Below are 24,997 nucleotides of genomic sequence, written 5' to 3'. Positions count from 1 at the left end.
CTCGTGCCTCAATGGCACTGTTCTCTATAAACTGCATTCTTTTCTTCAGGTTGACCCATATCTGTTTGCATGATAGTGTAACAGCTGTGAGCGACACAAAAGCCTAAAAAAATAGTAGATAGTGAGAGAACCGGAAATTGTACCAGAAGAATACAGTACTGGCAAAATGTTGCTCAACAATGTGAACTATAGTAGGAGAGTCCAGACAAGTGTTGCGCAAAATGGTCCTCGGTCCATTTTATGTCGATATGCTGCGATATAATACATTTTCAATTATTTGGGGAAAAATTATACAACAATTTTCACAGCATTACCTCTACTTACTTGATTGACATTAGGGTGACCAGCCAAAAATGTTAAATCTATTAATATATAATTATCTACAAATAATTGTGACTAGTTGTTTTAACTTTTAAAACCACTGTTTATTAAGTTAGCATAGTATCTTTAATATTAAATTAATTAATATTGATATTGGAATGAATTGTATTGTCTGTGTGGATTATGTCTGTTGCTATTTTCAATTGTATTGCATGCATTACTCACGTATGGTTGGCAGGGTGAGCCTACTGGCTCACACGGATACAGTGGTACCTCTACTTACGAAATAAATTGCTTCTTTAAGTCTGCTCGTAAACCGAAAATTCCTTAAATAGAGACGTCTTTTCGATTTAAATGCAATGATCTATTTCAAGCCCCCCAAAATTTAGACATTAATCTTTTACAAAGCATAAAATGCATCAAAACACTTAACACATACATGTTACAATTAGATTATTGTGCAATAAACATAAAATACACCTCATGGCCCAAGGGGCAAACTAAGAGGATGCTGGGATACACACATACAGTAAAGGTCCCTCTTAGCCAATTGGATGCCAGAAAGATGCAAGGCAATAGCCAGTGGCAGAACAGCTCCAAGTATGTTATGATCAGTAAACACTGGGAGCTGCGAGTAGCAGCTCATCATGTATTTTTCCCTCTCGTATCCTGAAATTTATTTCGAAACAAGAGGCATTTTCCTGTTGAGGCGTGTCATGATCTGAAAATTTATAAGTAGAGGTACCACTGTATCTTGAGGCCAATATGGAATCCCTTCACTGTAGTAAGTCAGCACAAACTGGGCGCCATCTGCTGGCCAACATGTGCATTGAATGAACTTGTCTATTTATGAGAGGTGGATGATATCCGCCGGAGTTACTAAAGGCTATGGATGTTGTGGGGCTGTCGTCGCTGACACATTTCTACAACATCGCGTGGACATCGGGGACAGTCCCTCTGGAATGGCAGACCGGAGTCTTAAAAAGGGGGACGAAAGGATATTTTCCAATTATACAGGGATCACACTGCTCAGCCTCCCTGGTAAAGTCTATTCAGGGGTGCTGGAGTGGAGGATCCGTCGGAAAGTCTAATCTCAGATTCAGGAGGAGCAGTGTGGTTTTTGTCCAGGCAGTGAAACAGTGGACCAGTTCTATACCCTCTGCGGGGTCCTCGAGGGGGCATGGGGGTTCGCCCAATCTGTCTCTATGTGTTTCGTGGATTTGGAGAAGACGTTCAACCGTGTCCCTCTGGGAGTCGTGTGGGGTGTGCTTCAGGAGTACGGGGTCCCGAGCCCCCTGGAAAGGGATGTTCGGTCCCTGAACAACCGGTGCCAGAATTTGGTCCGCATTGCCAGCAATAAGTCGGATTCGTTCCCAGTGGAGGTTGGACTCCACCAAGGTTCCCCATTATCACTGATTCTGTTTATAACTTTAGTGGACAGAATTCCTGGGCGCAGCCGAATCGTTGAGGGTGTCCGGTTTGGTGGCCTCAGCATTGCACCTCTGCTTTTTGCAGATGATGTGGGGCTGTTGGTTTCGTCAAGCCTTGATCTCCAACTCTTACTGGAACGGTTCGTAGCCAAGTGTGAAGTGGGTGGGATGAAGATCAGCACCTCCAAATCTGAGACCATGGTTCTCAGTCGAAAAAGGGTGGCGTGCCCTCTCAGGGTCAGGGATGAGAGATTCTGCCCCAATTGGAGGAGTTCAAGTATTTTGGGGTCTGGTTCACGAGTGAGGTTGGGAGAAAGTAAGAGATTGGTAGGCGGATCAGTGCAGCGTCTGCAGTGATGTGGACTCTGTATCAGTCTGTTGTGGTGAAGAAGGAGGTGAGCCAATGGCCATGAGCTGTGGGTCGTGACCGAAAGAACAAGATCACAAACACAGAAGGCCGAAATGAGTTTCCTCCATAGGGTGTCCCAGCTCTCCTTTAGAGATAGGGTGAGAAGTTCGGTCATCCAGGAGGGACTTAGGGTCGAGCCGCTACTCCTCCACGTTGAGAGGAGCCAGCTGAGGTGGCTCAGGCATCTGGTTTGGATGCTTCCTGGACACCTCTCTGGAGAGGTTATCCGGGCATGTCCCACCGGCGGGAGGCCCTGGGGACGACCTAGGACACACTGGAGAGACTATGTCTCTCGGCTGGATTGGTAACCCTTTGGGATCACACCGGAGGAGCAGGTTGAAGTGGATGGGGAGAGGGAAGGCTTCCCTGCTAAAGCTGCTACCCCTAAAACCCGAACTCGGTGTCGGATTTGGAGATGCTTATTAAGCGGTGGGTGGATGGATGGATGGATGGATGGATGGATGGATGGATGGATGGATGGATGGATGGATGGATGGATGGATGGATGGATGGTCTATTTATGGCAATAATGTTTATAAATGTCATGATTGACAACGTTATGTTGTCATACTGTTCAGCACTACTCCAGACTGTTGATGTTCTACACACTGCACAAAACTAAACTACAACCGCTATTTAAAAAAATAAACATCCATCAAACAACCAGTCATTTTGAAATTGGACCTTAAAATGTTTCGATTTGACTAGATATTACTAAAAACACAAGGTCATTTTTAAAGATACATCTAAACCCTTAAAGAAGACTACATTTAAATAAACCAACCAATTAATACATCCTTTATCTCCTTCCTAGGTACAGTCTTTTCCCACTACCCTGGTCCACTGAGGGACAAACAGCGTCATAGGAACAGTGAGCGCCAGCGAGCCCAGAGCATGTCGTCTCTTGCAGCCTCAGTTGGTCTGCCTTGCCCACTTTCCCCCGCGTCTGCATCTCAAGAGGGAGGTAGCAACGAGTGGTATTCGAACAAGGATCAAAGTCTAGCCAATCTGAACGACATCACCTTCCCGGGCGTCCCCCAAAGCGATGGCGGCACCAAAGTAGGAGCTGTCAGCCTCGACGCGTTCGTGACGGACCAACCAATGAGGCACAGTTTGAGTGACGCTAGTATATTAGAAGACAAAACAAGGGGCGGTCACAGAGAGAGAACATTTAGTATAGAAAAGAGAGGAGATCTGTTTGAAGAAAACAAACAAGTCACTTCAGTGACGTCATTACCGCTGCTTCAGTTACAGATTCCGTCCACACCGGACAGTAAACACGGAGGGAATATGGAATCACACCCTTCGCCATCTTCTCACCCAAACCTTTCCTCAGTGAACAGCACCCCTGACCAACAACAGAAATCCTCAGTTCTGTACAGTGAGGACTTGGATGAGGTATTTCTTCAAAATCCTCCACCTGCATCCCCTTCACTTTCAGTCAAAGAGACGGACTTCCCTCTGCCTCAACCTTCTCTGAATGAGTTGTACAAGAGAAACTCCTTGCAGATTCCAGAAAGGTTCGTCTTAAATTGGTCCGAATTCAAAACATAAGCAGTCTGTGGCTTAATTTACCGATTGATATACGACCAATGAATGAACAAATAAGTTTATGACTTGTAGGTGTCCAATCCATTTGAATTGGCAGGGTGGAAGCAGATGAACATTCGTTCGTCCGCTGCTAACCCTCCCACTTCAAATAGATTGGACGTCTATCGCTGTCAACGGCAGCCAATGAGTGACGTACCTTGTGTCGCTTCTCCACCAGCTTACCGAGCCTTCTGCCGTCCTCGAAGTCACGATCGTCCACCCTCACATCCACGACTTCGAGTTTGGACACCCTCTTGTTAGATGACACACTTAACCTTGAATACGAGCCCTTCCTCAAGAGGGAAAAGACAGTGGAGGATCTACAGGTGGAGACGCTGGCACAGCAGTTGGTGGGTACAGGAATCAGGTGTTTGGTTCCAAAATGGAATTTGCCTATTGCATCTTTTGTTCTTAACGGTACTGTACGGGATTGTTAGAGTTAATTTAAAATACTTTTTTACTCCACGTACACGCCACCAAAGCCCTGACATTTTAACTAAGTCCACATTTACACAACAACGATCTTACGCAATTATGCCAAAGTGACGTTTCGCCATTATTTGAAATTCTGCGTTCACCCAACCATTCGGAGATAGCAGACAGACGTTAAAAAGATGTTCAATCAACATTCCGCTGGTGATCTTATATCACTGAATCAACGTTGACACCAGACATTGATTTGTCATCATTTTGCACCCTCGATTGATATTGTTCCAACGTTGAAATCCTTACAAAACCTAAATGTGATTTCGGTTATTGATTATATTGGAACAACGCTTAATCAATGTTATGTTTTCCTTCATTTTCAATCATTACGTTATTAATGCTTTCAAATATGTCAAATAGGTCCCGCTTTATTTAGAGACAGAAGAAACGGTTAGGATGACTAATAAAATATTATAATATAGCCTACTGTATATGCAGTGATCCCTCGTTTGAACCAGAACCCGCCGCGATAAGTGAAAAACTGCAAAGTAGCGCACTCCAAGAAAAAAAAACATTTTTTTTTGTTTTGTTTTTGTGTAAGACATGTTTTTCCTTTTTTCCCCCAAAGTATAATTTAAACAAAAATATAAATATATTTTTTAAGCACTTCAAATGTAATAATTATGATAAGTTTTAAACATTTTACTGTCCCCCGCGAATTATTTTTAAACAAGAATAAAGTACTGTAGTAGAAAAATGCTTGGCTTTATTAAATGCTTCATCAGTGAGTCTACTCAAATCCGCTCCAGCTGCACGCTTACACAAAGTGAGTTGCCACAGCAACTGTTTAACAAGTTAAACGATGATTGACACATGCGGCGCCTTTGAAGTTCGTGACTCTGGCCAGATTAAACATATTCATCTGTCTATCATCGTTTACTTTAGTAAGCAACTCCAGTGCACGTGCACTACCTGACGGACAAAGAACAGGGAACATCTGTATTTTATTTAATTTCAATTGGAAGAAAAAATTCACGATGGATTGAGGACGCGAAGCTCATTGGTATTTTTTTGACTAAAAAAAAAAATTTGCGATGGACTGAAGGCGTGAAGTTTGAGGCGCTAAGTAGCGAGGGAACACTGTATATCAAATAAATATAATAATTAGGGCTGTCAAACGATTAAAATTTTTAATCGAGTTAATTACAGCTTAAAAATTAATTAATCGTAATTAATCGCAATTAATCGCAATTCAAACCATCTATAAAATATGCCATATTTTTCTGTAAATTATATATATATTCTGTAAAATAATTTGTTGGAATGGAAAGATAAGACACAAGATGGATATGTACATTCAACATACGGTACATAAGGACTGTAGTGGGCATTTCACTCTACTGTCATTTAAATCTGTCTATGCTGTCCTCACTCCGAAGCGTCTACTTTTTCCAAAGCTAGACAGCTAGTGAACGACGCCTTAATAATCAGACTTCTTCCTTTTTCATCTGATTTATTAATAAAATGGCCTCAAACCACTGTCCTCTTTAGACCGTAGTGAAACTACAAAAAAAAGTACACAAGCATTGCATTAGCAACAACGTTAGCTTAGCACGCTATACAGGTTCACTAAACATAAACAAAAAGCGTCTCATACAAAAAATATAACATTTCACTTACTAACATAATATGTACATTCTTTACAACAACCATACTTACGGACAAATCTTGTCCAAGGATCATATAAGCACAACATTACAACGTTACATTACATTACATTACATTACAAGACAGCAATAAACCATGTCGCAAAGTGACCACAAGTGTGCGCTGTTAGACAGCACCAAAAACCTTGCTGTAAAACTTACCAAAAGGCAGAATACTGTCTGAGCGGGACATGTGCGTTAATTGCGTCAAATATTTTAACGTGATTAATTTTAAAAATTAATTACCGCGCGTTAACGCGATAATTTTGACAGCCCTAATAATAATAAATAATAAAAATTATTTCAAATTATTTTTACTTGAATTACAACAACCGAAAACTTGAACAATCAGTAAACCTATTTCAAACTTAAGCCTCCTCCTCAGTCTGACGAGCTTCACTGTGATCCTTGTCACCAACGTGGCCCGGGCCATAGCGTAGCCACTTCTGCACAACACCAGCAAATGTACTGGACTGTCTCAGAAAATTAGAATACACAATATTCTAATTTTCTGAGACAGTCCTGTATATTGTTCTATGTAAAGGACGTCAGCCAAGGTCGGCCCCCCACATTTTTACCACGCCAAATCTGGTCCCCTTTGCAAAAAGTTTGGACACCCCTGCTTTAAATGGTGGATTAATGTACAGGACTGTCTCAGAAAATTAGAATATTGTGTATTCTAATTTTCTGAGACAGTCCAGTATATTCTGACGTGTCACAGTTAATCAGGGCCGGAGTCGGATTAATTTTCAGCCCATTTTCATTCCATGCCTCAAATTGGCCCACGTAAATATCATTTAAAATAGGGATGTTCCGATCGCATATTTTTGTACCCGAGTCCATGTCAGCTGATTTTGAGAATCTGCGGATAAAGAGCCCTGATCCAATATCGGATAAAATATACAGTGGTACCTCGACATGCGATCGCTTCGACACACGATCTTTTCCACATTGGACGTAACATTTGACTCGCCATTTGTTTCAATGTCCAACGACATGCTCAAAATACGAAGATTTATGACAGCCCGAAAGTTTCTGTTTTCCCGCAAGATTTTCTTGTGAAAGAAATCAAACAAAGAAAATATTGCACGTGCAGATCCGCGCGGTAGCAACGTTGTCTCACCGAGCCTCCGCTTGGCAAAAACACTTTTCTAACTCACTTAAGACTTGCTACGAACTGCTTTTACGTTTCTGCTGCTGATTTCATGGGCCAAATGCTTGTTGCTTTATGTATGTGCCTGCTGTTGAGCATGAGGTCAGAGTTGGCAGTCACGATTAAAAAAGTGAAAAAACTGCATAGACCCTTTAACTCCCTTACTATCTCTGACTTTATGTTGTTAATTCTTGTGTCTTCACGACACGCAGGTAATGCTGGATCGCTCTCTGGTACCCATCCTTGAAACATGGGAGGGCAAATCCCCTGTGGAGCTTGTGGGGGAGATCCTTCAAAACAGCAGACTGGGTCCCAAAGTACCATGGCAAGACAGGTTTAGCCCATTAAATGTCAGGTACTTGCTTTCTTTTGAATTCATGTAGAACTCAGAACTTGATTTTTTTAGCCTTTCAACTTGTTCATGACCGGTTGTTTTTTGTATTGCAACCTCTCCAGGGTTGAGGACCCTGTCAATGCGCAAATGGATCAAAGAACTGATACCGAAAAGCAGAAAGATCTTAACAGCAGGAAGGTAACAATCAAATACGAAAAATACATGATCATCACGCGTTGTCGTGTCATGATCTTGTATTTCCCTTGTCCTTTCTGTTAGGTGGAGCTGTGCGAGGCTCTGAAGTGCAGCGTGGTGGCTATGCGGCAAGAGAAGGACGCGTTGTGCAAGGAGCAGAAGCATCACCAGGCGCTTGGGGCCAGCATTGACTCTCTGGTGCACAAACTATGCAAGATCAATGAGAGGGACAAGTACAGCATGTTCATTGGTAAAACAACAGAGGAAAATGTAGCACAAAGGAGTTGAAGTTTTGACTAAATCGCTGTATTTTGGTTTACAGGAGACCTTGAGAAAATTGTTAACTTGCTGCTGTCACTGTGTAGCCGACTGTCGAGGATTGACAAATCTCTACATGCTTTGGAAAGGGAAGAGCTTGCAAACGAGGACACTTCAGTGGAGCGGGTGAGAAAGGATTGTGGATGTCAATTTCAATGATGTGCGCTTAATAATGTTAGTCTTTAATTAGTAGAAGGAAAATTCTTCATTTTCTTCCGATCTACAATGATGATGAGTTTAAAAAAATGTTCTTGGAGGAATTCGTAAAAAATAACGGAAAGCTTCTGGACTGGAATGATTCAAGTATGTTGTTTTCATGCAAAACTGTATAAAATGAACAACAAATCACATAATTACATGTACTAGTAACTAGTGTTGCACCGATACCATTTTTTGGCCCCGATACCGATACCTGGCTGTGCAGTATCGGCCGATACCGATACCATACCGATACCACCCCGATTATATATATATATATATATTTTTTTTTTTCTTTCTTTATTTTTTTTTTCCCAAAGAGCCACATAATTGGATGTGAAATCATTGCTATCAAGGCTTTGTCAGGCTGTTGCTTACCTTTGCAAAATAGGAAAAAGTACACTCAACCCTAGTAGACAATAGTTGAATAAACCTTCCGCTCGCAAAGGCCAAAATAGTGCTAAATTTGTGAAATTAATAAAACATGTATAATACTAGCCCGACAGTAAGAAAGTAAAAATAAATTCATAATAATAAACTCTGAATGAATTGAATAAACTTTTTTAAACCTCTCAAAGTCCAAACAGTGCAACTTTCATGAAATTATTGTCACATTCTGCTGCTGGTTAGATTGTGTTTTGTTGCTGGGCGTGGGGGCGTGGCACTTGAATTCAATGCAGGCTCGTCAACGCAGCATTTAAGCACGGGTGATCTCAGAGAAGGCTGCCGAGATATTTGCCTTGCTGATCGCTATTTGACATCTGGCACAATAATCTCGCTACATTTGCTTGTTATGCCCCTGCATTGGGTTTTTCTGTTAGTGTGCTGCTCTCGTTTGTAACCGCTGCCTATCGTCTTAGTTTGTCCGTCGACCTGCTGTCACGTACTCCTTTTGTTATTTCTACTGTCCCGCGATCGCGTGTTATTTTTTGTTTGCAATCATTAAACCCTTTTATGTATCCCCCGCTTGTTGTCTGCTTCGAGGTTCAACCTTGTTTCCGCATTTGCGGACGCTAACAATTATAAGTAATAATAATTGACCACAGCATCCCGTCTCTCCTTTTTTTCGGGAGGTGGGAGTCCCTTATTTCTATTTCTGAAAGGTGGCAACAATACTTTGGAAACACTTCCCAAATTACTGCGGCATTTCTTTCAGTAAAAGACAATAAAAGTAAAGTAGACGAAGTGAACTGACCAGAGATTGTTGCTCCGGTCCAGCGGCCTTCTTCCTCTGGATAGCAGTCCTGCTCTTGCAGGCTCAAACTCGTTGTGTTCGTTCACGTTTCGTCTTCAAATGTTTTATCAAGTTCGAGGTATTGAAACTGGCCAATTTAACTCCACATCTCCAAACTTTCAGGCCGCAAATCTTGCATGCAGCCATTGATTTTAATCGACGGGATTTCTATTTGGAAATATTTCCCGACCGCCGCGGCGCCGCCATATTTCCTGGTTTGTTTTTCGTCCATATGAAAAAGCCCCCTTTTGATTGGTCAGGAGTGGCTATTGGCCCGCTCTCATTGGTCTGGAGCAGGCCAATAGCAATAGCTGCTTGGTGTTCACGTGTCATCACACAACACAGAGACAGAGTGTAGTGAGCGCCAGGAGGAGAAAAAGGCTGTGGTCAAATGTTATAATAATGGACCGGTAAATGGTATCGGCGCCGTCTTTGTTGGTACTCGCCGATACCGATACCACCATTTCGGGCCGGATCAGCGCCCCCTGCCGATACTAGTATCGGTATCGGTGCATCTTTACTAGTAACTCGTCACCTCGTAAGAAAAAACTACTTTATTTGTTGTGCTCTAATAGCAGCACCATGACTTATTCAACTCAAACATAAACAAAGAACAAATGTCCTATACAATAGTGATAAATTGAGATCATCACTGACAGAGAGTGTGTACTAAGGAGTGTGGTTTTGGGGAGACCTTATAATTTGTGTTTTAGTCTGAAGTAGGGGTGTGCCATCTTAGGCACCCCACGATTCGATTCGATTAGGATTCAGGGTGCTACGATTCGATTACTGAACGATGATCACGGTTGTGACGATGATTGCGATGATCGCGATTATCGATGCATCGTACATTACTAATTAATACGGTAGCCAAACACATTTATGTCCTTTATTTATTTAAAATATCCTAACGATTCAACAGGAACAATGGAAACATACCCATATAACCAGGGGTGCACATAATTTTTTTGCCCAGGTTCTCAGAGGAGGACCTGGAGATGTGACTTGGTCCTCATTGAGCTTGAGAGCCAACCCGCCTGATGCGATAAATTTATGACAAGCTTTACTTAGAGCCAATTAACTTTAATTAATTATATTAACAATTAATGCTTGATTAACATCAACTGGCACAACAAAATTGCCATTACTTTGAAGTGAAATGTAAAGAAATAAAAAGCACCAATTCAAAATAAAGGGCATTATGCGGCTCCCACATTAACTCCAACCCTTTTTAAAAGTGGGATGTCCTCCTCATAAGACCTTATTGAACGTGCACGTTTAGCTTTGTAAAATGCGAGCAAAAACACGTTTGTCAGTGCATGTCACTGTTCATTACCTTTATTCCGCCACTTGTCCATAGGGCGAGCGGGGTCCTGTTTGACATCGATAGTTTGCTTAATTGCCACATGCTCTCTGTTTTTTTCGTGCTTTTCAAAGTTTGGATGGCTGAAATTCTTTGACCCTACATAAAATGCGCTGCTCTTATCGGCGACATTGGGATTCTCACAACACATTTTGTACCGCATTTCCGTGCGAGCATCATTTGCTTCTAGCCATGGTACCTCCTACTTTTCAGCAAAAGTCCTTTTTTTCGGTAGCTCCGGTGACGTCTCTGTCGTCTGTCTGTCTTTTGACGGGGGTGGGGGAACACGGAAGTAATTACTCAGTGTGGCCTGCCTCTTTGACATTTTGAGAAGTTATTTTCTCATGTCTGCCGCAAATACGGTGGTCACCCATCGGTACGCAAAAGCGTATGGAAGTCGTTGAGGGCCAGCGCGTTTGTCTACGTCCGGTACGCATGCGCGCATGCGGACCACTTATGTGCACCCCTGCATATAACAAAAAGCTGCCCTTAAGCTGCTTATTTTTTTTTTTTTTTTTTACAAGAAAGTGCAAAAACACTAACCATTTTAAAGGGAATACTTATTTCTCTCAAAGATACAATAAAATATACACAGGTGGTATTAATTCCACATTTTCTGGAAACAAAGTGCCTTTAGAAACAAGACTTCTTTTAACCAATAAACTTTGTTTTCACAGATTTCTGTACTATTTCACATGTTTGTAGTGTTACCGCTGTACTTAATCATGGTTTTACACGTTCTGCATATGAAATACACGTTAGCGAATTAGCTAATTAGCTTAGTGCTCGGGGCTAACTATTAACATCTCAAAAACAACTACAATAAAGGCTAAACAGTACAGGAGGGTTCGCGTACTCACCTCTTATAGATGCACACGGGTCTTAGCAACACACTCAGGACACTTTTTAATTGAAATGCCCTAAAACTACTGCTGCACATCTGAAAGACGAGCAGCAACGAACTCTCTTCCCCTCTTGCTCTAAAAAATAACTTGCGCAGGGTCGCTCTTCTGGTTCTGTCCCTTAAAAAGGAGTAAATCTCTCTCTCAGTAACCAGCAGCATCCATCATAACGTTAAGTTAACGGTGCCCGGGTGGCAGACGTGTCTTGAATTTCGGTCTGCTACGAGCGGCTGCCATAAAGTGATGAGGGAAAATAATCGTTTTTGAATCTTTATGAATCGTAATCGAATCGTCACGTGTCGAATCGCGATGCATGTAATAATCAATTTTTTGGAACTCCTCTAGTCTGAAGTATTTATTAGTGTTAGTCATATTTTAGTCATTTCATGTCATCGTCTTCATCTAGTTTTAGTCGACTGAATCTCATACAAATTCCGTGTAGTTTTAGTCGACAGTTACTCAAAATGTGTTCGTCAGTAAAATTCAAACGTTTTAGTCCCAAAATAAATAAAGGTTTCCAACTATTTCGAATGGACATAGACAAGCACATATTATAGTGTCTGCAAGACCAAGGCCAACTTGGTGCTGATAACACACTCAGCAGTTGGCATGCCGAGTATTCGATTATTCGAACGAACTAGTTCATCGATTAATCGACTACTAAAATAATCGATAGCTGCAGCTAGGCATGTGCCAGTATGAGATTCTAACGGTATGATAACCTTAAGCAAAAATATCACGGTTTCAGGGTATCACAGTATTGCAATTACAACTCTAAAATGTGCTACTTTGTGATATCTAGGTTGAAAAAAATCCAATGAACAGGATTTTTATTTTTCAAAACATATTAGCAAATTGGAACATAAGTATAATGTTAAGTTAGAATAAATGAAAAAATTAACCAGAAATAACTGAAATATTCTAAAAAAAAAAATAATAATAAAATAAATGCAGTCCTTTAGGTGAGCCTAAACCCACCTCCACAGCTTGACATTATTCCCATCAGAACAAAAATAATTGAATTATTTTCCATCAAAAGCACGTGTGTATGACTCGTCTCATGTTTACATTATACCCACACACTCTTTCTCAACACAGACAGTTGCCAGCGAGAAAAAAACACGTTTTACCACTGCTAGACACACTAAACAAGCTGGAGTTAACTCTCGTCGCTGGTGGGACACATTCATAATAGTGTTTACTAACCTTTAATTTTGTATAAATGTAAAATCCTACTGGAGGTATTGCCTCCTCGGCAGCCAACCTCTGCAAACATGTTTTACATGTCGGTTGGCTCTCCTCCTCTAAGCCGCGGCCGTCTGTAACTTTTCTGTAGCTTAAGTATTCCCATACCAGCGATTTCGTTTTCTTCGATGGGGGGTTCAATTCTTTCACTCCTCCAGCCATCGTGTAGCACTGCTGATTTACTGACACTGAGCAACAACCGCTGGGTGAGGATTGAGCCTTGCAGCTGCAAGCGAGGAATTTCTCCCAGCATTTTGGGACATTAAAAATAAGATTTCTGCGGTTTTGAAACCATGACGTTTTCATTCCACGGTATACCTTGAAACCGGTAATCGGCATATGACTACTCAGCAGGAAAAGCAGTACATCATTTTCAATTAAACCCACCTGGAATCCATGAGCTGTATGTAAAAGAATTTTCTCCGAGGGTTTAGCACTAGGAAATCTGGGATTTTTTTGCTGTTCTTAGAGTCTAGCCAGAAGCCATGCAAGCAATCAGTATTTCCCAGTAATTGCTCATTTACCAAGCAAAACGGATGAACTGTACTAATAGCTGAATGCCATATCGCCAACTGGCTCTCCTCTAGATTTACTGACCAGAAAATGCTAAGTGGCTCTGCTTTAGACTGGTCAATGTTTTAAGAGGACGCTCACCATTCTGAAGCTAATGCTAATGCTAATGCGAATCCTATGTTAACACCAGGAGGTACATTCAGCGTCTGATGGTCTCTCAGCACAGACCTTTAAAAGCTAAAGCAGCATTGCATATTTTCTCTTGGCAAGAAAAGAAAACAAATCTTACCTACCGTGTTTCCAAAAAAGCAAGATGGAGTGCAGCCTAGCTTTAGTGCAGCCTAGACACGCATTGTGAACATATGACAGAAACGACGTCACATTTTCGTCTCGTTATGTTCTAGTCCCCCAAACCACGTTTTAACAGTCTTCTTCCTGAAAAAATTGTTTGTCGGCGAAATATTTTCGTTACTGTCATTGTTCATAAAAACAACATTCGTACTAAGACACAAACAATGCAAATAAATTAGCCTTTTTTTCCCTTCTCAGGACTCCCTCCAGCACAAGCGTTCTCAGCTCCTCAGTCAGACCGAGGATGCCCGGGAACTGAAGGAAAACCTGGACCGGCGGCAGCGCGTCGTCCACGCCATCTTGCGAGGCTACCTCACTGATCCCCAGCTCCAAGACTACTGCCGTTTTGTCAGCACCAAACCCTCCCTACTGATTCGCCGACGGAACCTCGACGACCTCATACGACAGCGAGAGGAGCAGCTGACCAGGCTGGCCGAGACCCTCCCGCCCGAGCTGGCGGCGAATCAAGATTGGTGCGAAGGATCTCTGCGTTCGTCCCCGAGCCTCGTCTCTTGCTCTTCTCCCTTCCCACAGCTGCTTCCCCCTTCTCCCATTCCCGGGCACACCCACACGACCAGGTCCACTACAGTGACGTCACTGTGATGTCACGAAAGAGCCACAAACAGCTGTGTAGAAACTAAAAACTCGGAACGGCGGGCCTGATCTCACTGAATCTATGCACATAGTATACCACACATGAAGCAGCAAACACTGTCGTGTGCCTTGTTTTATTTGTAAAGTTATGTGCTTTCTTCTATCCCGACTGAATTTTTTTGTGAGAAATAATAACAAACACGCTTTAAAGGGGAACTAAACCCAAGATGTTAACATTTCGTTTTTTTGCAGGCCCCTCCAGACACTTACACTAAAACTAGGGATATCACGATCGTATATTTTCGCAACCGAGTCACCTGATTTTGAGATTCTGCCGATACTGAGTCCCGATCCGATACCCTATATCATGTATATATATCGATATCAGGCATGTACTGAAAGCAAAATTCTTGCCCAAAAACGAATATTGGAAACACTTGGCTGAAAAACCGAAAGGTCGAAAAATACACATGCTTATAATTCATTTTTTATTTCATTTTTTTGAAAAATTATTTTATTTCATTATTTTCCGATAACTGCCCTTTGACTTGGCATTGGTTCTACAACCCATAGACTTCATAACCTATTGACATGACAGGGGAAACAGGGCCGATTCGTAGGGGGCCTATTTTCAAAAACTTCCACATCAAATATTTACAAAACCAAAGCTGCAACCGACCTAAAACCAAAACAGGCACCTACCTTAGCCATATATGAATTTCCATGAGCAGCGGCATCAAAAAAATTCAAAGTTGTTCCCTTATAAAATCCCAATAAATTATTTTTCATATAAGCATAGCACAATTTTAAATGGCTATAAAAGTCTCAGATTTTTAATAAATTCTATATACAATCACAATTTATTATAGAATAGAATAACCCTTTATTATCATTATACACTATATACTATTAGCGAACGAGGCTAGCGACCGCCTGGCATAACAGGAGATTTTCTGGTGAAAATTCTTGTGAATAAATGCTTAAATCCCCGAATTCTTCCTAGATATGGACGTAAAACAGTCTGGATTCTTGGTTAAAACCAAAGAAACCGTGCAGTTAGCGTTTATTTTACGTATATTGACAAAGTACAATGCTACTATGTTAACGAATGAAGCTAGCGGCCGCCTGGCGTAAAAGGAGCTTTAGCTTTTCTGGCGAAAATTCTTGTGAATGAATGCTTAAATCCCTGAATTCTTCATAGATATGGATGTAAGACAGTCTTCTTGGTTAAAAGTAAACCCGCCTCCATGTGTAAACAAAGAAAATTCCTGCGAATAAATGCTTCAATCACGCATGCATGCTACGAGCCCACGAATAATGTAATATTTACCTTGAATCCTCGAACAAATCACTCCTGGGACAATCCTTCCTGCTTGTATGCAGTACAGCTTTTGTAGTTAAATCCAATCGTAAGTAAATCCAAGCTTAAATCCAATATGAGCGTGTGCCATCTTTGGCTATTACTAAATGAAGCTCGGCCCCTTCTGATAAGGCATAGCGCAAAGAATGACTAAGTGACACGTCAACAGTAATGATGTCTATGCTACAACCCTAAAGGCTCGAGAAATTTAGTTTGAAAGGTGCAGATTTTGAAACCATACGGGATGGTGTGGTAGAGGTTCTAGGATTTTTCTAAAACGGGGGCCAAGAAGGTTCCCCGTGTAACACTCAAGGGTTAAATGTCGCTGCCATCTTTGTTCTGTGTTTGTTATGGTCAACAAGGCAATATGCAGATTATCCTACATGAGGCGGTAAAACCATCTGGTAAGAACTGCTACTGGTAAGAAAAAAAAAGTCAAATTTGTAATAATTTGAATTTAATCATAATGTGTGCAAGTAATGATATAATACATGGAGCAATAAATGTAATCCCTTTTTAAAAAAAGGCATTTTAACCACAAAAGTAGCGTCAATATTTTTTGATTACGTCATCACAAGCGGACTAAGGTTCTTCACACTTTTCGGTGGTAAACGTTCGGCCTTTTAACCGAAAATGCAATTCTAGCGAAGGTTTTTCGGTCACATCTCCAATATGATAACTTTAGAGCAGAAGGATAAAGATAACTTGTTTTTGTGTTTATAAGTTGTTTTGTAGAATATCCTAGAATGGTTTCCTGACCAATGTATCGATTATCGTTGCATCGCTGTATCGTGAGATCAAAGTTATTGTGAGGTTTGTATCGCAAATCGTATCGTATTGTGAGATACCAAGAGGTTTCCACCCCTAATTTATTATCTGGGGCTTTGCAAGAAATTCTAACTTTTTTTCAACATCTTATTCTCCGCGTTTTTTCTAGTATATATTTCATTTTTAAATTAAAAACAGCTCCATTTGACCCGATTCCGATCCTTTGATAAATGGCGTGATCGGCCCGATTTCCAATCACTTGATCGGATTGGGGACATATCTAATTTAAACACTATAGGCCTATAGACAACGTTTTACCGAATAAGTCTTTATTTTAAATTAATTTATAAGAAAGTCAATTACATGCAAAGACATTTTTCGGCCACTGGCGGGGGGCATCCCTTTCCCACCCTTGCGTAGCTGTAGTGGACCGACATACACGTGGACACCGGTGTTTCAACTTAGGTAAAAATTCCATGTAATAAAGTCACAAAAACAAACAGTTTAACAAAAACATAAAAGAGGCCAACATAACAAAAGGCTTCAACCAAACTGACCTCACCCCCAGGCACATCTCTGTGGCCGTTTAAATCAGGGCGGACTTTACTAACGACCACCTGAAGGAGGTATGACAAATTAGCCAAACATTGTCAGCTTAATAAAACAACAACAGATGGAAAATATACATATATTCAAACAATAACTAACTAATGTGCATTTAGACAAACTGTGAAAACTTTACTCCAAAACAATCATAATTAGATTAACTTAAATAACCCCCCCTTCAGAATGGTAGGTGCCAGATCTTACACAGCTGTGGTCGTTACCTCAAATTGGCAAATAAAATCTCATAAGCATTCAGACAAATATTAACTAAAGTGTGCACCTATTAGAAAATACATGTCCAAAGTAGGGCTGTCAAACGATTAAAATTTTTAATCGAGTTAATTACAGCTTAAAAATTAATTAATCGTAATTAATCGCAATTAATCGCAATTCAAACCATCTATAAAATATGCCATATTTTTCTGTGAATTATATATATATTCTGTAAAATGTTGGAATGGAAAGATAAGACACAAGATGGATATATACATTCAACATACGGTACATAAGGACTGTAGTGGGGATTTCACTCTACTGTCATTTAAATCTGTCTATGCTGTCCTCACTTCGAAGCGTCTACTTTTTCCAAAGCTAGACAGCTAGTGAACGACGCCTTAATAGTCAGACTTCTTCCTTTTTCATCTGATTTATTAATAAAATGGCCTCAAACCATTGTCCTCTTTAGACCGTCGTAAAACTACAAAAAAAAAGTACACAAGCATTGCATTAGCAACAACGTTAGCTTAGCGCACTATACAGGTTCACTAAACATAAACAAAACGCGTCTCATACAAAAAATAGAACATTTCGCTTACTAACATAATATGTACATTATTTACAACAACCATACTTACGGACAAATCTTGTCCAAGGATCATATAAGCACAACATTACAGCGTAGGCGTCAACCCGAGACGTCGTGCAGCCATATTGAACTGGCAAGAAAACAAACCATGTCGCAAAGCGACCACAAGAGTTCGCTGTTAGCACAAAATGCCTTGCTGTAAAACTTAAGAGGCAGAATACTCTCTGAGCGGGACATGTGCGTCAATTGCGTCAAATAACGTTTTTAACGTGATTAATTAAAAAAATTAATTACCGCGCGTTAACGCGATAATTTTGACAGCCCTACTCCAAAGAAATATCACATAAATAATTAACTAAATCTTGAAACACTAAATTGTGGTGGTAGTGGTAGCCACCACAGTAGCGTATTGTGATAAACATAGCGCCCTCCTGATTATCTGTTACTCACTGGCCGCCATTAACAGCACTTGCTGCCACCCTCCCACTTCAAATGTATTGGACGTTTACTAGTGATAAACTAAGTTAAATAAAGTCATCATCGAAAGAGTTCATTTTTGGGTTTAGTTCCCTTTAATTTCGTAAATTTGCCCAACTGCTGCCATTTTTATCCGACCGCTAAGGTACCATGTTAAAATTGCCATAAAAATGGTCAAAAACAAGTAAAATCATTTGATTGGTAATTCATAAAGGTCATTTTATTTTCTTACTTAATGGTACTCCCAACAGTTTGAGGAAATACTTGACACATTCTCGCAATATTTGAATGTTATAGTCATATTTCTGAGTTAAGACACACCTTCACTGTTCAATATTCTTTTACTACATAAGAGAGGAAAATACTTTGTCAAATACTGTGAATAACATTCAGAAGGCACAAAAGTTTTTAATAGATAAGCACGTTTGCTGGTGGCCAAAGACGAAATAAATTGCCACTAAAATTGCGATTTTTATGTCGAAACACTTGAGGGTTGAGAGTCCAAAGATTTGGATGAAATGTTTGATGTTTGTTTCACATAACTTATTCGTAATAATATACAGTAAATCACAAAATAAGCCGGTTTTCATATTATTACAGGCCTAAGACTTACTTTAGCCTAGTAAAGCCTTTAATTTCCTCAAAATGCATTAAAGTCAACTAACTATTCTTCAGGGCTTATTCATTTTAGTGCCTGTTTCATTTTCCTGGTCTTAAAGAAGCCAGCAAGATGTGTCATATAACATTTGTTATAGTCAAACAATTGAAAGCATCATATTGGCCATTAAAATAATGTTTTCTTTGAAAGTTATCTATTGGTGACAATGCACTTATTCACTGAATACTTAGAGATTTGTCTGATAAGACCTCATATTCATCTAATGTCAAATATAAGTTAAATATGCAATATTGAGGCCGTAGAGCAGATTTTATTTTTCAAACATTTTTAACAATGTGAGTGCACATTTTATTCATCCTGAAAAATGTCTATGGGCAATATTTTATCTTTTCCGTTTTTATTTTGCAGAGCACGTTTTACATATTGTCAGGTTTTTTTTTTTCTTATTTTCCAAATATTACACACTGCCTATCACACACACTTTTCCCCCCTGTAGGCACAACAGATCCCGGATGTGTTTGCTGGTTGGTTTGCTTGATCTATAAAAGTCAGATAATTGGACAATTGCTCCTGATGTGTTTATTTTTCGTTTGTTTGTTCATGTTTTTTTCTAAATAAATATATTTTGTGAATGCTGTAAGTTGTACTGTCAAATGTACTCTAAACATGAAAAAGGCTATTTTTACTGACATTTAACTCAAGTGCCTGTGCCATCAGAAAAGAAATCTTAGAGTGCGTACGACAGGAGAAAAAAAGTCTTAAATAGCATTATTATGTGAATTAAAATCATATTTTGAGACGATTCGACTATATACAACAATTTAGCAAAGCGAAGATGACGAGAAATTAGTCTTTTAATCTGCCGGTTAGCCACGCCTACCAATATAGGGCTCTAGCGTCCCCAACAGGAGGATGACGTCGGCAGGGTTATGGTTTCATCTGATTTAGAATTCAGCCCATGGTGGGGAATTATTTAGAACGAGGAAAACGTGATGAAGAGAGCCGCAAAATGTCATTGTTTCAGTCTCTCTACTCCAATATTTTTACAGGATATTCTGTTTATCCAAGTATTTTTCCCCAATAGCTAAATAAAATGCATGGTCATGACAAATAACAGCCTTGTGCTAAATGGAATATGAAATAATAAAAATGCATTTATTCAGGACGACATGGCAAAATTGCTCCATAATGGTTAAAACTGTCGACTTCACCTTTACTGTCGCACCTCCCGAACGATGTTTTATGCCACCTAAGTCGGGCTTATGTCATTTCCCTTCCCCAGCTTCGGAGAATGTAAACAATCCAAGAGGCGTGACAGCTAGCTGACATGCTAACCCGAACCGAGTTATGTTTCAAAGTCTTTGAAGCGGAAAATCACATACCTAGCCTGGACCATTTCACATGGCGAAGTAGTTAGAGCTTGTCGTTCCCTTGCTGAGGGCAGAGGGCTCGTTTGCGGGGAAGCAGCTGGACAATGACGGCCGGACAAACCGGCCGACGTCGGAGGAGCGTGTAGCAGCCAAATGGTTACCACGAATATGGCAAAATAATGCTTTACTGCACGGCGAAGTCGTAAACAGCGAGAGACTAATAGGAGGGCGGCTGCAGTTGTTATGCAGCTAACATGACAATATGTGTATGAGGAGAGCTTTTTACATGCCCATCCATGATGAAACATAAGAAGTCCTTTATTGAAAGAAAGTTTGTAGTGTTTACTTTGTAATCGCTGTATTCGCGGCTATTTTTAACACAAAGTTGCAATTTCTGATCGGTTGGAAAATTTGACAGAACACCGGGCACATGAAGAGGGAAATAAGCCGAGTATAGTGCTCTCCCGGCGGGGGGATGTGCGACAAGCGGCCGGTCGTTGGCCGAGGGGACAAGGAGCATGTCAGCCACAAAATGCAAGCCACCTACAAATTAAAATGATCCCAGTATTTAACATAATACAAAACACGATGTTTACTTACTTCCAATATCCACCGGTGAATGGGAACCTTTTGAAATCCCAAAAAAGGCGCACACGCCTCTCCATCGTACATCAAGATTTTTCTGCAGCCGTTTGGCTGGCGTGATGCGAAAAATAAACGAATTAATCCGCAAAATCAGCTGAATCCTTAGTCCTTCTCATACAACAGTACTGCTGTATAGTGAAGAGGACTCCTTCTCCCGTACACATCACAGCGCCTTCTTCATCAATGCAAGACCAAAGCCGGAAATCCGTCATTTTCGTAGCGCGGGATTTAAAAAATTGAATAAATATATCGATCGCTTCTTCACATGTCCAAGTGGTCCATTTCATTCAGGAGCATAAAATACCACGTGTATTATGAAATAAACATGCTTTTTCGTGTCAAAGGCACTTTAAATAGCATTATTATTGGAATTAAGATGATATTTTGAGACGATTAACCTATATGCAACAATTTGGCAAAGCCAAGATGTCGAAAAAAATGTCTTTAAATCTGCCATTTAGCCCTTCCTGTCATTATAGCGCTCTGGCGCCTCCCTCTTGGTGATGACGTCAGAGAATGCGCAATTTCAGCTGATTTAGCATTGAGCCCAATGGAGGAGGAAGCGTTATTCAGTGATTCTGGTTCAAGTGTGGATCTTTCAAGTGATATTGATGATCTAGAGCAGGGGTGTCCAAACCTTTTGCAAAGGGGGCCAGATTTGGTGTGGTAAAAATATGGGGGGCCGACCTTGGCTGACGTCCTTTATGTAGAACAATATATTTAAGCAACTTTTAGCAAGCCATTCTGTTTGTCACATTTGCTTTATGATTTTTTTAAATTAATAATTTCAACAATCTCGCAACTAGCTTCAAGTTGCTTCAATTTCTCGCTGCGTATCTTCCCTTTAATCTTGTCGTACATCTCAGCGTATCTTGTTTGGTAATATCGCCTCACACTGAACTCTTTAAAAACAGCGACTGTCTTTTTACAAATGAGGCAGACACAGTTGCATAAAGTGGGGCAAATAAGTATTTAGTCAACCACCAATTGTGCAAGTTCTCCTACTTGAAAAGATTAGAGAGGCCTGTAATTGTCAACATGGGTAAACCTCATCCATGAGAGACAGAATGTGGGGAAAAAAACAGAAAATCACATTGTTTGATTTTTGAAGAATTTATTTCCAAATTAGAGTGGAAAACAAGTATTTGGGCACCTACAAACAAGCTAGATTTCTGGCTGTCAAAGTGGTCTAACTTCTTCTAACGAGGTCTAACGAGGCTCCACTCGTTACCTGTATTAATGGCACCAGTTTTAACTCATTATCAGTATAAAAGACACCTGTCCACAACCTCAGTCAGTCACACTCCAAACTCCACTATGGCCAAGACCAAAGAGCTGTCGAAGGACACCAGAGACAAAATTGTAGACCTGCACCAGGCTGGGAAGACTGAATCTGCAATAGGTAAAACGCTTGGTGTAAAGAAATCAACTGTGGGAGAAATTATTAGAAAATGGAAGACATACAAGACCACTGATAATCTCCTTCGATCTGGGGCTCAATGCAAGATCTCACCCTGTGGCGTCAAAATGATAACAAGAACGGTGAGCAAAAATCCCAGAACCACACGGGGGGACCTAGTGAATGACCTACAGAGAGCTGGGACCACAGTAACAAAGGGTACTCTCAGTAACACAATGCGCAGCCAGGGATTCAAATCCTGCACTGCCAGACGTGTCCCCCTGCTGAAGAAAGTACACGTCCAGGCCCGTCTCCGGTTCGCTAGAGAGCATTTGGATGATCCAGAAGAGGACTGGGAGAATGTGTTATGGTCAGAAGAAACCAAAATAGAACCTTTTGGTAGAAACACAGGTTCTCGTTTTTGGAAGAGAAAGAATACTGAATTGCATCCGAAGAACACCATACCCACTGAGAAGCAGGGGGGTGGAAACATCATGCTTTGGGGCTGTTTTTCTGCAAAGGGACCAGGACGACTGATCTGTGTAAAGGAAGGAATGAATGGGCCCATGATTCGAGAGATTTTGAGTGAAAATCTCCTTCCATCAGCAAGGGCATTGAAGATGAGACGTGGCTGGGTCTTTCAGCATGACAATGATCCCAAACACACAGCCAGGGAAACAAAGGAGTGGCTTCGTAAGAAGCATTTCAAGGTCCTGAAGTGGCCTAGCCAATCTCAATCTTCAACCCCATAAAAAATCTGTGGAGGGAGTTGAAAGACCGTGTTGCTCAATGTGTAACAGTCACCTCCTTGAGTGGTCTTCCTCCCGACATCCACCACGCGGTGGCGCTGCTTTATTTATGTTATATACTGTATGTTCTTCTTCTGTTGTTGCTTACTTGTGTGTTGGAGTTCGTCTGGGAACGCGTGTGTGCGTACTGCTGAGCTCCGAGTGACGAGTGGTTGAGCTGGATTTATTTTTGTCTATTAAAAGTGCATAAGTGGACGTCTGCTTCCTTTTTTACCTTTTATGCACTCATCCTGCCCTGCCGCGCGTTACGAACGACAGCCCCTAAACATCACTGCTCTAGAGGAGATCTGCACGGAGGAATGGGCCAGAATACCAGCAACAGTGTGTCAAAAGCTTGTGAAGAGTTACAGAAAACGTTTACAGTATTGCCAACAAAGGGTACATAACAAAGTATTGAGATGAACTTTTGGTATTGACCAAATACTTATTTTCCACCATGATTTGCAAATAAATTCGTTAAAAATCAAACAATGTGATTTTCTGTTGTTTTTTTTTCACATTGTCTCTCATACTTGAGGTTTACCCATGTTGACAATTACAGGCCTCTCTCATATTTTCAAGTGGGAGAACTCGCACAAATAGTGGTTGACCAAATACTCATTTGCCCCACTGTACCTGTCAACCCGAGGCCGTTGGCAATCTTACAAATAGTGACGTATGCCCTTACAAATTGGTGACTAATCTTACAACGTCGTACTGTATATAGCGTGCAATATGAAACAAAAATAAAGCTCAATTTTTAAAATAATATGACTTTATTGGTAATATTGTAAGATATAACCTGGTGCAATCAAAGAACATCAATATCTTCAGCTAGATCCTGATTACTAAAATTTTACAGTGACTTTTGTTATAATTGTATGTAGCACTTTTGGCAATTTCTATCATGTCTTTTGATGGCTGCACTTAAAGGCACTTCAGCTCACAATTCAGTTTGACTTGAAGGTAGTTTGTTAGTGTGTCCAATTATAAATTAAAAAGGTCATTTGATAAAAGTAACTTACTGATGCAATCTTTGAGTCAGAGAACATTTCTTTTGCTAAATCTGAGGAGTGATCAGCAATCGTTGCGAGCAAATTGTGTTCGTTAAGAGAATTAAAGAGCCTGTAAAATGGAAAAATCGACTTTCTTTTCCTTCGATATATGTACATATATATTTTTATAATTATACTTTGGGAGAAAAGTGGGAAAAAAAACATGTCTTATATGTATCTATTTCCAATGCTGAATCTGAATAAATACATTGGACACACACACAAATATACTGTATATACAGTATATGTAAATATATAATATAATCAGGGGTGCACATAAGTGGTCTGCATGCGCGCATGCGGACTGGACGTAGACAAACGCGCTGGCCCTCAACGGCTTCCATACGCTTTTGCATACCGATGGCTGACCACTGTATTTGCGGCGGACACGAGAAAATCACTTCTCAAAATGTCAAAGAGGCAGGCCCCACTGAGTAATTATTTCCGTGTTCCCCCACCCCCGTCAAAAGACAGACAGACGACAGAGACGTCACCGGAGCTACCGGAAAAAAGGACTTTTGCTGAAAAGTGGCTGCAAGAGGTACCATGGCTAGAAGCAAATGATGCTCACACATAAACATGCACGTTCAATGAGCTCTTATGAGGAGGACATCCCACTTTTACAAAGGCTTCGAGTTAATGTGGGAGCCGCATATGAATGCCCTTTATTTTGAATTAGTGCTTTTATGTTTATTTCTTTACATGTCACTTCAAAGTAATGGCAATTTTGTTGTGCCACTTGATAATCAAGCATTAATTGTTAATATACTTAATTAAAGGTAATTGGCTCTAAGTAAAGCTTGTCATAATTTTATCGCATCAG

General features: G+C 40.5%; 1 protein-coding gene across 4 annotated transcripts in view; it reads left to right on the top strand.

The window, feature by feature from the left end:
* Nucleotides 1-19,551, top strand: part of shroom3 (shroom family member 3) — a 121,666-nt gene extending 102,115 nt beyond the window's left edge. For all 4 annotated transcript variants that reach the window (XM_057818406.1, XM_057818405.1, XM_057818408.1 and 1 more), the window contains 7 exons: nucleotides 2,975-3,680; nucleotides 3,929-4,100; nucleotides 7,248-7,390; nucleotides 7,492-7,567; nucleotides 7,649-7,814; nucleotides 7,887-8,008; nucleotides 13,887-19,551. In XM_057818406.1, the coding sequence (XP_057674389.1) occupies nucleotides 2,975-3,680; nucleotides 3,929-4,100; nucleotides 7,248-7,390; nucleotides 7,492-7,567; nucleotides 7,649-7,814; nucleotides 7,887-8,008; nucleotides 13,887-14,291 (1,790 nt within the window). In that variant the 3' untranslated portion in view covers nucleotides 14,292-19,551. The remainder of the gene's footprint in view (nucleotides 1-2,974; nucleotides 3,681-3,928; nucleotides 4,101-7,247; nucleotides 7,391-7,491; nucleotides 7,568-7,648; nucleotides 7,815-7,886; nucleotides 8,009-13,886) is intronic.
* The last annotated feature ends 5,446 nt before the right edge of the window (nucleotides 19,552-24,997 follow it).

Source organism: Corythoichthys intestinalis, chromosome 17 (genome assembly GCF_030265065.1).
Source record: "Corythoichthys intestinalis isolate RoL2023-P3 chromosome 17, ASM3026506v1, whole genome shotgun sequence".
In the NCBI taxonomy this organism is placed as follows: domain Eukaryota; kingdom Metazoa; phylum Chordata; class Actinopteri; order Syngnathiformes; family Syngnathidae; genus Corythoichthys; species Corythoichthys intestinalis.
This window is presented reverse-complemented; position numbering and strand designations above follow the sequence as displayed.